The sequence below is a fragment of the Mus caroli genome, unplaced genomic scaffold, assembly GCF_978045245.1.
Source record: "Mus caroli unplaced genomic scaffold, Mus_caroli_1 scaffold_4, whole genome shotgun sequence".
Classification (NCBI taxonomy): domain Eukaryota; kingdom Metazoa; phylum Chordata; class Mammalia; order Rodentia; family Muridae; genus Mus; species Mus caroli.
This window is the reverse complement of record NW_028227259.1, coordinates 39,868,561-39,884,444: the sequence shown is the minus strand read 5'-3', so window position 1 is coordinate 39,884,444 and position 15,884 is coordinate 39,868,561. Positions and strand designations below refer to the sequence as shown.

Below are 15,884 nucleotides of genomic sequence, written 5' to 3'. Positions count from 1 at the left end.
CAATCATTTAACTGGAATGCCCTATAAAATCAAAATAAAAAGCTGATCACATATCTCCAAGATCATAGGACATATATTTACCATTCCAAAACATTATAGTGAGGAAATACTGGACCAAAGCAACATGAAAGACCAGCTGGGCATCCTTCAAACTCTGCATCTCCATGTCTGATGCCCAATTCCTTTCAGCTTTGACAACTGTAACACACTTCTTTCTCCTGGGCTGGTTCCACTCCCTGTTAACAGTTTTCCTCAGCAGATAACCCATGGTTCTGGCATTTCTAACATCTTGGAGTCTCCAAGGCAACTTTGACTTTACAGCTTCTTGTACCAATGTATGGGATCTACATATGATCTTCTTGGATCCTCCAAAGGGCTTGGGTCACATCTCCAGCAATGCCCTCTGTAGCACTCTAGGCTCTGGTTGATGCCATTCCACTGTTACTGCTGTTCTAGGTGATCATCTCATGGTACTGGCATCTCCAATATGCTGGGACCTTCTGCTGACAGTAGGCTTCACTAATAGCCTCTCATAGGCTCTCTTCATGGTGCCAAGCCTCCACTTCTTTGCCTGGCCCCTTCAGTACTGGGCCATCAACTGCAACTGAGGCTACACCTTCACCATCGGCCTTTCCTGGACTCTCACAGCACTGAGCCTCAGCTGCTTTCAAAACCAGTCCCACCTGGGTGACTCTTACACATTACCAAGTCCCGCTGCAGCATGAGGTACAATCTTGGCTGTCTCTGGAACACAGCTTCTTTGTGCTCTCAGAAAACACTTCCTAGATTTCACCTCAGTGATGCTGGTCTCTTCTTAATGACTGCTAATTTCTTAGCTCCAGCTAAGCAGCATCCATTGTTCCAGTAGTCTCCTATTCTTCCCACTAAAGACACAGCCACATGGCTGAAGCTGCTGAGTTCTGTTGCTTGATGGGGCTGGAAGACACACACCCCCACACACACACATACACATACACTTGTTTTATTACATCCCTCACTGCCTAAGCTTAACTGTCATAATCAAACCATCACAAGCCTGCTGTACAGAAGATACTTGAAGGAATTACTTTAGGCTGAAGGGAAAAACAATTCCATCCAGGATGCTACAGGAAAGAATAAACCACACTAGAATAACAGTTATGCAAGAGAACAAAACCAAACATCATGAAAGCAATGAAATGGCAAGAGCCAATGCATACCTTTTGGTAATTATGCCAAATATTGATGGTCTCACTCCCTAATAAAAAGGCACAGGCCTGTCGATTTGATTAAAAGGTAGGGGCCATCTATTTGGTTTCCTCTGAGACACACCTAAGTATAAAGGACAGACACTACCTTAGGGTGAAAGGATGGAGAATTGGAAAACTAAAGGGCTTCATTGTCCTAGTATCTGAAAAGAGACTTTAAACCAACCCTAATAAGAATGGATGACAGTGCTGACTTCACACTGATGAAGGGAACAGTCATCAGGAGGACATTAAGATTCTAAACATACATACCCTGAGCACAGGTCCATTCAATTCCACAGCACACATACTCCTAGATGTACTGATACAGATTAACCCCAGCACAATAGTGGTGGTTGACTTTGCGACCTCACTATCAGCAACTGACAAGTTATACCAATAAAAATAGAGAAATAAATGTATTAAATGACACCATAGATCAAATGGGCTTAACAGACATCTCTGGAATATTCTATCCGAATACTGTAGAATACACACTTTTCTGAGCAGTCCATGTAACTTCCTCCAAAATAGATGATGTATCAGGACACAAATCAACTCTCAATAGATATTTGGAAAATTGGAACAATTCTTTCATATTCGATCTGATCATAATAGAATATGCATAAATAGAACAAATGAACAGCACATGAAACCCAAGAACATATGTCAACTCACAGGGATATAAGATATACCACTGAATGGCAAATTGGCCTCTGAAGAAATCAAGAAGGAAATAAAAGAATTTCTAGAACCAAAAGAAAATGAAAAACAACATAGCAAAATCCACAGGATACAATGAAAAGACTCTGAAAAGAGAAATTTATGGCTCTCTAGTAAGACATCAGAAAGATCTCAAATAAACGACTTAGCAACATTCAGGAAATGGAGCAAATAAAACCCCAAATCACTAGCCCAAAAGAAAACATTTAATTTTGCAGCAGAAAATAATGAAATGGGGAAAAAACAAACAAACATAAAATACAAATCAACAAAACAAAGACCTGATTCTTTAAAAAGATAAACAAACCCTTAGCCAAATGGACCAAAAGAAGAGAGGACTCAGTTGAGTAAAATTAGAGATGAAAAGGGAGCCACTATAACAGATACCAGTGAAATGCAGAAAATCATTAGGCCTCATCTTGAAAGCGTGTATTCATTCCATTAAATTGGAAAAAAAAATCTCAAAAATGGATAAATCACTAGACATATTATGTACTAAAATTATATCAAATGAGATAAACAATTAAACTGACCGACAACAAGCAGTAGAGTTGAAGCAGTAATTAAAACCTCCCAACTAAAAAAGTCCAGGCCCAGATGGATTCACTCGTGAGTTTCACCAGATCATCAAAATAGGGAGGGAACATGACCAAAGTCTTTATGACATTAGTGATACCCTGATACCAAGATCAGACAAAGATGCAGCAACAACAAAATGAAAATTCCAGAACAATCTTCCCAATGAACTTAGATATAAAACCTCTCAACAAAATACTTGAATTCAAGAGCTCATCAAGCAAAACAAAACAAAACACATCGTTCACCATGAATATGTTGGCTTTATGACAGAGACAGAGGAATGGCTCATATATAATCAATAATTGTCCTGACCTACATAAATGGCCCCAAGAGTAGAAAGCGCATGGCCATCTCAGCAGAAACAGAAGCGCATTTGACAAAAGTCTAATATCCCTTCTTGTTAAAAATCTTGAAGAGAGCCGGGCGTGGTGGCGCACACCTTTAATCCCAGCACTCGGAAGGCAGAGGCAGGAGGATTTCTGAGTTTGAGGCCAGCCTGGTCTACAAAGTAAGTTTCAGGACAGCCAAGGATACATAGAGAAACCCTGTCTCAAAAAACCAAAAAAGAAAAAAAAAATCTTGAAGAAACTCAGAAGAGAAGGAACATATTACAAAATAAAGCATGTTGACTATGGTAAACCTGCAGCCAATATTATACTCAATGGGGGGAATCTTGAATCATCTACACAAAGATCAGTAACTAGGCAAACGTGCCCACTTTCTCCACTCCTAGCCAAAATAAGACCAGAGGTCTTATTAATGCACTAAGAAAAGAGAAGCAAACAAGACAAAATGGGAACAAACAGGAAAGTGAGAAGTCAAAATACCCCAGTGCGGGATAGGCACGCTATAATCCACAGACCCAAAGAAGACAAATAACAAGGAGGTCCCAAGGGAAGATGGAGAATCTTTCTCAGAATGGGAATGAAATAGATACTGGAGGTGGATGGAGGGAGGGAACTGTGTGGAAGAGGGGATGGGGCGGGGAATAAGGTGTAGGGAGAGCAAGGGAGAAAGCAATGGAAAGAGAATGGAAATCAGCTGTGTCAGAGACCTGAGATGGGGGAGGCCCCAGCGTGCCTATGGGGGTGACTCTATCTGAGACTCTTAGCAGTGGAAAATATGAAGCCTGAAGCGGCCACTTCCTGTAACCAGGCAGGACTCCCAGTGGAGGGATAAGGACAGCAACCCACCCACAAAACCTTCAACTCAATATGTGTCCTGTGTACAAGATGTGCAGAAACAAAGATAGAGCAGAGACTAAGGGAATGGCCAACCAATGACTGCCCCAAATTGAGACCCATCCCATGGACAAGAGCCAATCCCTAACACTATTAATGATATTCTGCTATGCTTGCAGACAGGAGCCCAGCGTAACTGCCATCTGAGAGGCTCCACCCAGCAGCCAGTGGAAAGAGATGTAGAGACAGCCAAACATTAGATGGAGCTTGGGGAGTCTTATGGAAGAGTTGGGGGAAGGATTGAGGGACAGGAAGAGGACAGGGACGCCACAGAAGACCAACAGAATCAAATAACCTGGACCCTTGGGGGCTCCCAAAGACTGAACCACCAACCAAAGAGCATACATGGGCTGGACCCCTGCACATATGTAGCAGATGTTCAGTTTGATCTTCATGCAGGTCCTCCAAAACTGGAGTGAGGGCCATCCCTCACTCTGTTGCCTGCCTGTGGATCCTGTTATCCTAACTGAGCCTCCTTGTCTGGCCTCAGTGGGAGAGGATGTACCTAGTCCTGCAGTGACTCCCTGTTCTGGGTGATGATGGGGCTGAGGGTGGAGATAGGTGGGGGGTTATACCCAGAGGGGCGCTCCCCCTTCCCATAGGAGAGGATCTTTGTGAGGGTTACTGGAAGAAGAGGAGGAGCTAATATTGGGATGTAAAGTGAATAGATAAATTTAATGTTAAAAATATCCCTGTTTACAGAGGATTTGAGACGAAGCATGAAAGTGCACTACTGAACCGTAAATGACTTGACAGATCCTCCAAGCTGAAATCTCAGCCATCCAGAGTAGAGTCACCAGAAACAAAATACTGTATTCTGCAGGATGTGCCAAGTCCCAAAAAAGGAGCATCAATAGCATGGGCAAGTAGGGGAAGACTGAAGAAAAGGCTGAGCCTCTCATAAGACAGCTCTGAGAATGCTCATGCCTGCCTGAACTCTCTCTGGGCAGCAGGCCACTCCCTGCTTCCACCAGCAGGTGACTCCTGGCTTATCTGTGGGAATTTTCTCAGCTTGGAGAAGGAAGTCAGCTGCATCAAAAGGCTCTGCACTGAAATCAGAAAGCGCCAATACACGTCTGCATACAAACTGTGAAACTCCCAGCTCTTTTCCTGTTGAGCGCCCATGATCTGGGCATCCAGACCTTTCCACCTTTGCAGGAGACTACAGTGATCTCCTCTGAGAAATTCTGCTCATTTTGAAGGGATATATTGGGGAGCAGGGAGGGGGGGTGTCTTGCAATAATGAAGGCCATGGTCTACTGCCTCACTGAGTCCCAGAGCTTCTAAACAGCTGTTATCCACTAGAAAACACAAGCAGACCGCCAAGGAGAGTCACAAGCACAGGAGAGCTCCTAGCAAGCACAGAGGAGACAGAGAGTACCCGAGAATTTCAAAGCCATTGTGGAAGCTGGAAAGACCTCAGTGGGTAAGAGCACTTGTTCTTTCAGAGGACCTGAGCTTGGTTCCCAGCATCCACACCAAGCATCTCACAAACAACTCTATCTCCTGTTCCAGAGGTCCAGTGCCCTCTTCTGGCCTCCTTAGGCACCTGCACTAATGTGGTACACATATAGAGAAACAGCACAAACATACTTACTTACTTATTTATTTATTATAAAAGAATAAAATAAATTAGCCTTTATAAATTATTCACATTCTTGGAGAAAGATAACCAGTCACAGCATCAATAATAAAGGAATACTCTTAATATAGAAAGAGAGTACAGACACGGCAGAAGAGTTCTCAAAAAATTAGAGACAAAACTGTAAATGAGAAATTCAAAGTCTTGCAAGATAAAACCTAGGCTGTCGTTTGCAAACAAGACAAAGGGATAAAAAGGAAGGGAATGGAAAAGAAGAGAAGGAAGAAAGAAAAGAAGGAAGGAAATTAAAAAGAAAACAGAAGACTCCAAAGAAGAACAAGACAGGAGCTGTGTGTGAAGCCCAGACACACATGTCCCTTAGGAACCAGGCAGAGCACAGAGGGAGAGGACTTCCAGGGGGTGGTCCTGACAGGTCAGTTGTTCAACTGTCAAGAAGCACAATAAGCTAGTTGTGAACACAGAGAAAAGTAAAAGAAGAAAGGAAGACAGGAAGGAGGAAAAGAAACAAATGGATAATCTTAATTCCAGGAAAAACAAAAGGTCGCATAGGATGAAAACCGACCTTGGTTTATTCTGTGATCCTTCCGTGGATAGTGCTGCAGTATTGATAATGGAAATTAATAGACCTGTGTTGGGGCTGAGGAGGGGCTCACGTGCGGCACCGAGATGAAATCTCCACTTCTCACAGAGAAAAGCAAGTAGATAATCCGAGCAGAGAAATCATTAAGTAGGAAGGCGAGAGTGTCCGTTAGAGATACAGGACTGGAACTCCAACTGTGAATTAAGATGTGTGTGTGCAAATATGGCTGGGAGGCCTGCTCTGACTTTTGCTACTATTCTTTACCCAGCACAAGCCTTTTATAATTATTTGATCGTCAGAAAGAATGTATGTATAAGTTAGACAAAAATTAAAACAGTTTAAAGTTTAAAGTTTAAAAATTGTGGAAAAGAAGAGTTTTATCAGAAGCATCCAAATTCACATGGGGGTTGGGGGATGTCGAAGTCCGTAAGTATGAGCTGTGTAAGCATAAGGACCTGAGTTCACTTCCCAGAACCCACATAACAAAAGCTGGGTGTGCTGGTGCAGGCTTGTAAGCCAAAGCTGGGGAGGCAGGGCAGACTGGTAGATCCCCGGGGCTCTGGCTAGCCATCCAGGCTTACTTGACAAGTTCCCAGTGAGTCCTCATCTCAACAAACCAGGTGAATGGTGGTGAAGAACGCCTGCTTTTAACTTTTTCTTTCTCAATACACACACACACACACACACACACACACACACAGAGTAATATGATCTATGACAGAGGTAAAATACAACATAGAAACATTTGCTGATGAGCTGGGGTTAGGCCAGGGGTACAGCACTTGCCATACATGAATGAGCAAAGACTTGGGTTCCATCCCAGTCCCATGAACAAGAATAACGGAGTCCTGATTTTGTTTGGGGGTTGCAGTAAGCTATGACACTTCTCCCCCAGTGCTTCTGGGAAATCCAGATGCACGAGCTGCCTCAAGGGCTAAGATAGGGATAAGAACAGACAGTAGAAGTGAATGGAGTCTTCCCAGGCTTTGTGGCTGTGTGAGCATGCCTCCCCTCCCTACGATGGACATTTGCCAGAAGCCATGCCAGCCACTGCCTCTCTTGTCAGGCCACCTGAAGACGAGCACAATACTCTTCCAACAGTAACGAGCTGTGCGGTCAAGATGACCTTGAAGAAGTGCCCTGGTAAACACCAGCCACCTCTGCTTAGCAGCCAGGCAGCTGCAGAAGCACAATGGGGCCTTGGCTTGATGAGAGGGGATGAAGTTGTGGGGGATATTCCTGAGGCAGTGTGCACGTATGGCGCATCATGAGACCTGGGAACAGTGAATGAATAATGAATGAATGGCTGGGTGCGCAGAGATGGCGGAGATATGTGTCATTAAAGCAAACTGAGAAACAATGGGTGAAGAGAACCGTGGGCCTGTCATCACCACTTAGCCTTACATGCTCCTGAGGCATATTCATGAGTATTCTCACGTCTGCTAATCAAAACCAGCAGGAGAAGCATGCCAGGGGTGAGCCGAGGCATCCATCAAATGGACCCACTAATGAGAAAGGATGCAGAGTGCAAAGGCTTCATGCTCAGCTCCGCTGCTCCCCACTCTGTGACAGGAGCTGTAAGATCGGTCAGTGCCCTCATCTTCTTATCCGTGAGATGCACAGTGGCGGCTGCTCTCTGCCCCTCGCTACGGCAGGTGAATGATGCAGGCTGATATTCCAGGATGCTTGACACCTCAAGGAATTCAGAACCTATGCCCTCATTTACTGGGGAGGTTAAATGAGTTTAACAGTCCACATATGGTGAGACATTAAAGGTAATGACTTCTATGTCTTACACGGGGGAAAGGTGGCAAAAGATGCTTGACAGATTGACAGTTACGTGTGTAATAGATGTAGAATGGGAAGACACAGGGAGAGATGGCTCAGTTGGTCAAGTGCTTGCTGTGCAGGAAAGAGACCTGAATCCATATCCCCAGCACTGACTTAAGAGCTGGGCTGGGCAGTGTGTGTCTATAAACCTGGTGTTTGGGAGGCAGAGACAGAAGGATTCCTGAGGATGGCCTAGCCAGCCTGTGAGCTGCAGGCTCAGGAGAGCCAGTCTGAAGATAACTAAAAGGGGAAAACCACGGAGAGCAAATGAAGAGGACATAGGACATCATCCTGTCCTCTAGCTCATAGATAGACACGCGCACCCAGGAGCATGCTGACCTGCACAGACACACACACACACACTCACACTCACACACCACACACACTCACACACCAAACCACACACACACACACACCACACACATACACACTCACACTCACACACACACACACACACACTACACCACACACACTCACTCACACACCAAACCACACACACCACACACACACTCACACACATACATACTCACACACACACCACACCACACCACACACACACACACACACACACACACCACACAGGCGCATGTACATCCAACAAACAGCAATAAGAATTCATGCACAAGAAATATGACGTAGACAGACATCCATTTTCCATCAGCAAAAGACAAAATGCCCCCCAAAAGCTAGGCTGTGTGTATTCTCTGTTTTTCCCGACACAGGTGTTCCAGACAGTGACAGGAAAGAGAAGACATCTCAGACCTGGGTTTCCCCTGCAGGTGCTCACAACAACAAAAGGTGGACATTGCCTGAGAAAAGACACCTGGGGTTGTCCTCTGGCTTTGACACACATGCATAGACACCTGCATCCTCATACACACAAATAAAGAATAAATAAAAGTCACAGTGACAGTACCTCTCAACATCTCTCTCTCTCTCTCTCTCTCTCTCTCTCTCTCTCTCTCTCTGAGGCCTGGCTTACTCAACACAGTTTCTTACTTCACTGACCCAGCAGCCATGCTAATGTTCAAACATCTTGTCTGTTTGCTCTTCAGCAGTCAGTCACTCAAAGGAGTAGAGAGAGCTGAGGCACCATCGGGGGAGGAGGCTGGGCAGTGGATGGGAACTGGTCTGCATCTCGACTGGTCTCTGACAACTCACAGTTGGTACCTGGTCGCCCAGGTAACAAAGCTATCTCTCAGTGGGCTGCCCCACTTCAATAATACCAGCAAGCTGGCTTTCATTGATTCCCAGCTTACTATCTGACAAGCTCCACCAAGTTCCTGTCTCAGCACACCCCCAACACACACACACACACACCCCTCATGGCTCAGCACACCCATAGAGCATCCTTTCTGAGAGGTCCCACATTCCCTGGGCTGCCTCTGTACCAGTGCAGTAGTATCCTTTAGTCAAGCCTGGTCTGCCCATTTTCTTCCACAGAGTGTCCCTTCTCTAGCCACAGCTCCCTTGAAAGCATCTGACCTCTCTCTGGTGGGTCCTCCTTCTAGAGAACTACAGACTGGGGGAACTGGTGCTGGAAATATACATTTCTTCTACTCCCTCAATGGCCCCAATCAGTTTGTGGCCTTAGCTAAGTATGCAGAATCCATCCATCACTCCAACCTGTGTGCCCTGTGGGTACAGTGATAGGGTACCCTGTGAATGCTCCTGCACGTGGTTCCTGGCTATGGAATGCCAGCATGACTGCACAGAATATTTGAGAAGAGGATGGACAGTGTGCTGGGTGTTAGGATGAGAAAGATGTGGAGGAAGGGTAAGTGAGCCCAGCCCTACCTGGTCAGCCAGTTCTACAGGGGCCCGCTCCTCGAATAGTCGGATCTTATCTTCCAGGTTCTTCTTCAGAAGATCGGCCTTGCCTCTGCCCTTGGAACGCAGCTTTCTTGCCTTGGACTGTGGGAAGAGACAGATCAGAAGAGATGCTGGCTTCTTTCCAAGCCAAAAGGGATATGTGTACATGGCTAGAACCGCAAATTTCCACCCCAGGCCAAGGTGGTAGAGAGACACTCAGTTTTGAGACAAGTGCTGCATAAGAAGTGGATTTCTGCAGAGACCACATAGAGCTGACACTTGACTAGACTACAAAACATGTTGCAGGCAGAGGAAGCAGGGGACGCAAGGGCTTCATCTTGTGTTTGGCTCCCTAGAAGCAGAGGCTGAACCGAGGCTGGGAGACACAAAGGTCCTAAGGAGGTCTAAGGAATGGACTAAACAGAACACACCACCAGGACAGATGTGGACAGGCCAAGCAGAGCTGTAGCCTTGGGTCGGGTCTATCCTGTGCTGGTCCACAGGGCTCTGGAGAATGAACACAACGAAGAGGTGTCACTAAAGATGGCTGTCAGTCCTCAGCTTTTAGGCCAGAGCCCCCTTTCATAGCTCAGCCGCACTGAACTTGTCTCTGTGTCAAACGCAAAAGGGCCTTTTGGACCCTTGATTCAGAAAGTGATGTGAGCTGAAGGCAAGGATAACTAGGCCAGACATGCTGCGCGATGCTCAGGAGAAACAGAAGGGTATGGCTATAAGCTGTGGGGGAGGCTGATTTTCATGGCTGCCGGTGGTCACTGCTCTTACTGCCCTTGGCACCATTGTGGTCTACTTCATATCCTTAAGATAAAGCAAACTGAGAAGCCCTGGGAGTGTTCAAAGGCCACCCTGGCTAGAGAGTAATGGGTGGGGGAAAGGAGATGATTAGCTCAGAGCTGATGGAGGCACAGGAGCCCGTGAGTCCACAGTCACCACTGCAATGGCAGTTCAGACAGGCACACCCCCTACCTGCAGCTCGGGTGCAGCCAGGGCCTGGTCCAGTTTCCGAAACTCTGCTTCCCGCCAGGCCATCTGCATCTGCTGCTGCAACACTCGTGCACGGACTCTGGGGAGGGCCAAGCTCCGGTCCAGCTGGCTGAAGCAGCCCTGTGCCTCCTGCCTTACCCGGAGCAGGTCTTCTTCAGACAGTGAGATGGCCGCACAGCAGAGCTTCCTGGGAGGGGACAGTGACCATGAACTGGATCAGAGACAGCATGGCAAGGAATTTGGAGAGAGGCTGTAGACACAACATGTCTGAGTTAAATCCCTAGCTGGAGCAAAGAGCTTTAGATGCTTATCCACAACTTTGTGTGCCTTTCTTGAGTGCCTAATGTATATGGTGCAGAGAATAACATTGATATAGTGTAAGACAAACGAGGCACTGTCCACCCAGCCACATAAGCATCATGTCATAAGTGGAGAGGAGGGAGGTTCACTTAATGGGTGCACAAGTCTAGCACTGAGTCCTGCATAAAGAATGGAGATCAGAGCAGATGTGCAGCTTGGCCTTTATGTGGATCCCAAACAACTGGAGGTGGGGGGAAGGGGAAAGCTATCCCAAAAGTTGTTGCCCATACAACTAGAAGATATATTCTTCTAGCTGGGTTGCCTTGCCTGGCCTCAGTGGGAAAGGAGGCACCTAGCCTTGCACAGACTTGAAGTGCCAAGGTAGGGGATACCCACAAACCTGCTCAGAGGAGAAGGGGAGGGTAGATGGGGAAAGACTGTGGGAGGAGGTAACTGGGAGGTGGGCAGTGAGCAGGATGTAAAGTGAATAAGTGAAAAAATAAAAGAATGAGAGATCAGTGACTCATTTAACAACCCAGTCCATGCTGGGCACACACACTGCTTGCCTGGGTGCTGGGGACTGAACTGGGTCCCCCAAATTATCTGCTCACGGTCAGCACCACACCACACTAGGGGGGTGAGGAAAACAAGGAGCAGAGCGTCCCCTGAGCCTCTGAGGGGGTGCAACTCAGCCCATTCCTTCATTTTTCTCCCTCGTGTTCGAGAAAAACCTGTCTGTGGCTTTAAGCCAAGGTTTTGTTGCTGGGCTGTGGCAACCACAGGACCAGATACTGGCTACCTCAATGATAATCCTTACCCCAGCTTTGAACTGTAGGGAATGAGTGACTCGAGGAGAGCTCCACCCCTACCCCCACCCCGCGCTCCCACTTTGGCCAGTGTGCCTCTATTCATGTTCTTCAAACAGTTTTCTGTGCAGACAAGCAAGGTTTGTCTGATTTTCCTGGCAGGGTTCTGTCAACATACGCAGCATGAAACGCACTCTGTGCGTGCTCTGAAACCAGGAAATATGTGTATACGTGTAGAATACCTACCGTAGGACACCAACGGTGGCCTCCAGACGCTCACATCTGAGTGTAGCATGTGGGACTGAAAAGTTCTAGAAAGTTCTCTGATGGAAAACCAGTCTGACTTTGAGAGATGCCCAGGGTCCTCAGCTGACATCACCTAACAGCTCCCACACTCTGAATGCCTCTTCTTGATCCCTCTTCCTAGGACGGCCTCTGCCTGTTGCCCTCTGTTAACAAGGACTCTTGAGTTACAGGGACTCTGCCGTGAACAGTCCCTCATCAGCCTTCTAACAGACTGTGGCCAGCAGAAAGCAGGTATGCGTGAGGCAGGATCTTGTCCTGCTGGGGCTCAGCACTGAGCCAGAAACCTGGTTTAGGCTCTGTGGGCAGGGCTCAACGGCACTGCTATTTCTTGGTATCCGTTTACCCTTCTGCTCAGAGGGTTTGCCGCAGTCCATCTCGTTTATAAAAGCGTGTTTCAGAACCACAGTGAAGAGCCATTTTTACTTAATGCCTCAGAAATTCAGGTCACAACCCCCCAGGGTCTCAAATCAGCAAAGCTTGGTAGCAGCTGGCAGCGTGAGTGTGTGGTTTGACCCTCCTTAACCCCCAGAGGTAAAGTCATAAGAGTTTGCTGATGGGAAAGCAAGATATCCCATTACTCCATAAACGGCTAACTTCATGCTGGCCTTGGAAACACTCCCTGCAATACAGGTCCAAATAAAGTAGAAGGAAATAATCGTCAGGTAATGGGAATGTCACATTAAACACATCAAAGAATCCTGCACCAACTGAACTGTGGGTAGGTCCAGGCCGAGCATCACCTGAGCTGACTAAGGACCAATACGGGTTATAAGAAGTGGCCTTAGAAGATCTCATTCGTATTGTGCAGAGAGACAGTGTCTTGTGTCCCTGGGTAAGAAAACAACTCACCAGAGACTAGAAAACAAATGAAGCCAGGCTCACAACGGAGATGGGGCCAACTGGGAGACTGCTGAATGCAAGCCAGATAATATCATTAGCAACAAGGAACATTTGCTGTGCAGTAATGAAAACCTGAGTTCAAATCCCCAGCACCCACATAAAAAGCTAGGCATGGCTGTGTGTAACTGGAACTCCAGCGTTGAGAGGCAGTCACGGGCAAATCATAAGGGAATCCCGAGGGATTCGTTCCCAGCCAGATACCAGAAATGAAGTTTCCAGTTCATGAGAGACTTTTTCTTAAGGAAATAAGGTTGAGAGTGATGGAGGACACCCAGCCTCTTAGGATTGTCACATGGGTGCATCCACATACTCATGCACACGCATACACACACTCATGCACATGCATACACACACACACACACATATACACACATATACAGACATACATCATACAAACACATATATCTCAATACACATAGATAGGTATATACATACCACACATACACACCACACATGCTACACACACACACACACACACACACACACACTAGTCAATACCACTCTCTGAACACACCTGACACGTGGCCTGTTCTCCTGGCAGCAAGGTTGGTTCCTGGGAAAAGCACTGGGCAGGAAAACTTAAGTAACTTCCTCCAGGGAGGACAGTTATAAATAGACACTGTGTCATTCCATGTCTACTCACAGGTCCCCAAGGGCAGCGTAGGCTCTTGCATCACACCCTTCAGATGACATCATGCAGTGCAGAAAGCACCCCCAAAAGATTCAATACCATCACCTCATTTTACAGGCAAGAAGTTGAGACCAGCAGCAGTTTAGCATCTTTCCCACATGGACATGGAGCCTGGTATCCAGCTTAAACACACGTTTCTCCATCCACAGTCATGCTCCCTCTACTCTAGCATGTATGCAGCTCCCCAAACGTCCCCTCAGCAAGCATGCAATGCTTTGTGGACCCTTATGACATGCCCAAGACCCCTTTCAAACCTGACCCAAGACCCAAGTCAAACCTGAGCCAGCACAAGTAACTGCCAAGTGTCCTAGAGAAGTGTAGCTGTCAGACGGAGACCCCTGGATTATGCTACTGACTGTCCCACTGCTTCTGCAGCTGAGCCTAACCCACCACCTGCAGCTTCTGGAGATAAAGCAGGAGTGTCAGTCACTGTGGACGATTGTGTCCTATAGGAGTAGCCACTGCATGGTTCTGTGTACAGTGACAATAAGCAGCTCAAATTATGAGTGAGTGGGTGGCATGCCAGGCAAAACCAATGCAGAGTGGGGTCAGGACTGTGCCTGTGGGTCCCTCATGTGTTACCTGAATGGCTGCTGTCATTGTAGGGTGGGTTGAGAAGATCGTAACACTGTCATGCACGCCACCACATGCACTCTTCAAGTCCCTGAAGCAGACAGCACACCTCTTTTGTTTTTGTTCTGTGAGGCAGGTTCTCACTATGTAGCCCAGGCTAGCTTCAAGCTCATGATCTCTGCTGGCTCTGAATGCCAGGGTCACAGGACTGTGCCACCACACTTGGCAAGGTAGCATTTCCTTTTTTTTTTTTTACTTCCTGTAAGAAAGTTCTATTGTGAGTGCATGTTTTGCGTGTGCATGCACACATGTGTGCAGGTACACATACATGTGTGTGCACATGAATATGGAGACCAGATGTCGATGTTAGGTCTACTCCTCAATTGTTCTCAACCTTATTCTTTTGAGATAGTCTCTTACCAAGCCTGGAGTGTGCCGGTTTGGTGAGACTGTCTGAGCCCTCCTGCCTCTGCCTCCACAGCGCTAGGGTTGCAGGCTCTGTGCTCGGCTCTTTTATTGAGTTCTAGGGATTCCCAACTCAGTCGCCATGCTTCTGCAGCAAGCACTTAGTCACGCCAGCCACCTCCCCAGCCCTTACTTTACTGTGAGACAGGGCATCACATGGTCCAGGCCGGACTTTCCTGCCTCCACTTCCCAAGGGTTGGAATTCCAGGCCTGACTACCACACTGCCTATGTTACAGCACTGCCTATGGAGGGACCAGGCACATTTCATTCACTGGCAACCCACTGGATGATTCAGATAGGTCTATGTCCACCCCCCAGCCCCAGAAACTGGGTTACCCATCCTTCTGGCCTACAGTACATCATCTCATGATGACCCTGCCGATCATGTGTAATCCTGTATGACATTTAGGCAGTGTGTACCACTAATAAACGCTGCAAATCTTATTTGTCTGGGGATGACATCATATGCTTAGACATCCTGCCTCTCCCTCCTCAAGGACTAGTCCCTTCCTAGTATGGTGGAAAAGGGTCAAGAATGTCAGTCACTCTGGATGGTTGTGTCCTATAGGAGTAGTCATCACATGGTTCTGTGTGCAGTGACAATAAGCAGCTCAAATTATGAGTGAGTCGGTGACACGCCGGATATCATCACTCACATGAACACCAAGTGCTCCCAGTGCCTCAGCTCTGCCTGCTCTTCCGTGTAGGCCTCCGGTGCATCCTGCTGTAGCCTCTGCCTCACGCCCTGTACCAGCTCCTGGCCACGTTCCCTCTCCTCTGCCTCCAGTTGCGTGGTGCGAGCCGCAGACTCCCGGCTGTGCTCCTCTAAGATCTGCTGCAGGAAGAGCCAGGGAGCACTGCGCTTCAGCAGCTCCTGTGTCATGGCTGTGCTCTGCAGGCGCCTCAGCTCCTCCGTGGCTTTCTCAGACAGCGACACAGTCAGGACCCGGAGGTCGTCCAGGACAGCCTGGTCCAGACGTTCCTGCAGCTCTTCCAGGGCAGCAGTGTGCTCGGCCATCACGCTCCTCCACTGGTGCAGGTACTGGACTGCATCCTCCGCAGTGCTGGAAGCCTCACCAAGGGACACCTGCTCCTTCTGCTGCTCCTTGTGCTGGCGGGAATGTGAGAAAGGGCAATTGAATGGGCAGGACCCACGGCTGTGGGAGCACAGGAGCACAGGGAATCAAGGTGAAGAGGTGCAGTACTTTCTTTGCAAACTCACAGAGACACAGAAAGTATATGGACT

At 47.5% G+C, this 15,884-nt stretch overlaps 1 protein-coding gene across 2 annotated transcripts in view; it reads right to left on the bottom strand.

Annotated features, from left to right (window-relative positions):
• Evc2 (EvC ciliary complex subunit 2) overlaps nucleotides 1-15,884 on the bottom strand; it is an 86,147-nt gene that overhangs the window by 22,950 nt on the left and 47,313 nt on the right. For both annotated transcript variants that reach the window (XM_029476919.2, XM_085836652.1), the window contains 3 exons: nucleotides 15,295-15,749; nucleotides 10,579-10,783; nucleotides 9,580-9,696 (listed from right to left, as the gene is read on the bottom strand). In XM_029476919.2, the coding sequence (XP_029332779.2) occupies nucleotides 9,580-9,696; nucleotides 10,579-10,783; nucleotides 15,295-15,749 (777 nt within the window). The remainder of the gene's footprint in view (nucleotides 1-9,579; nucleotides 9,697-10,578; nucleotides 10,784-15,294; nucleotides 15,750-15,884) is intronic.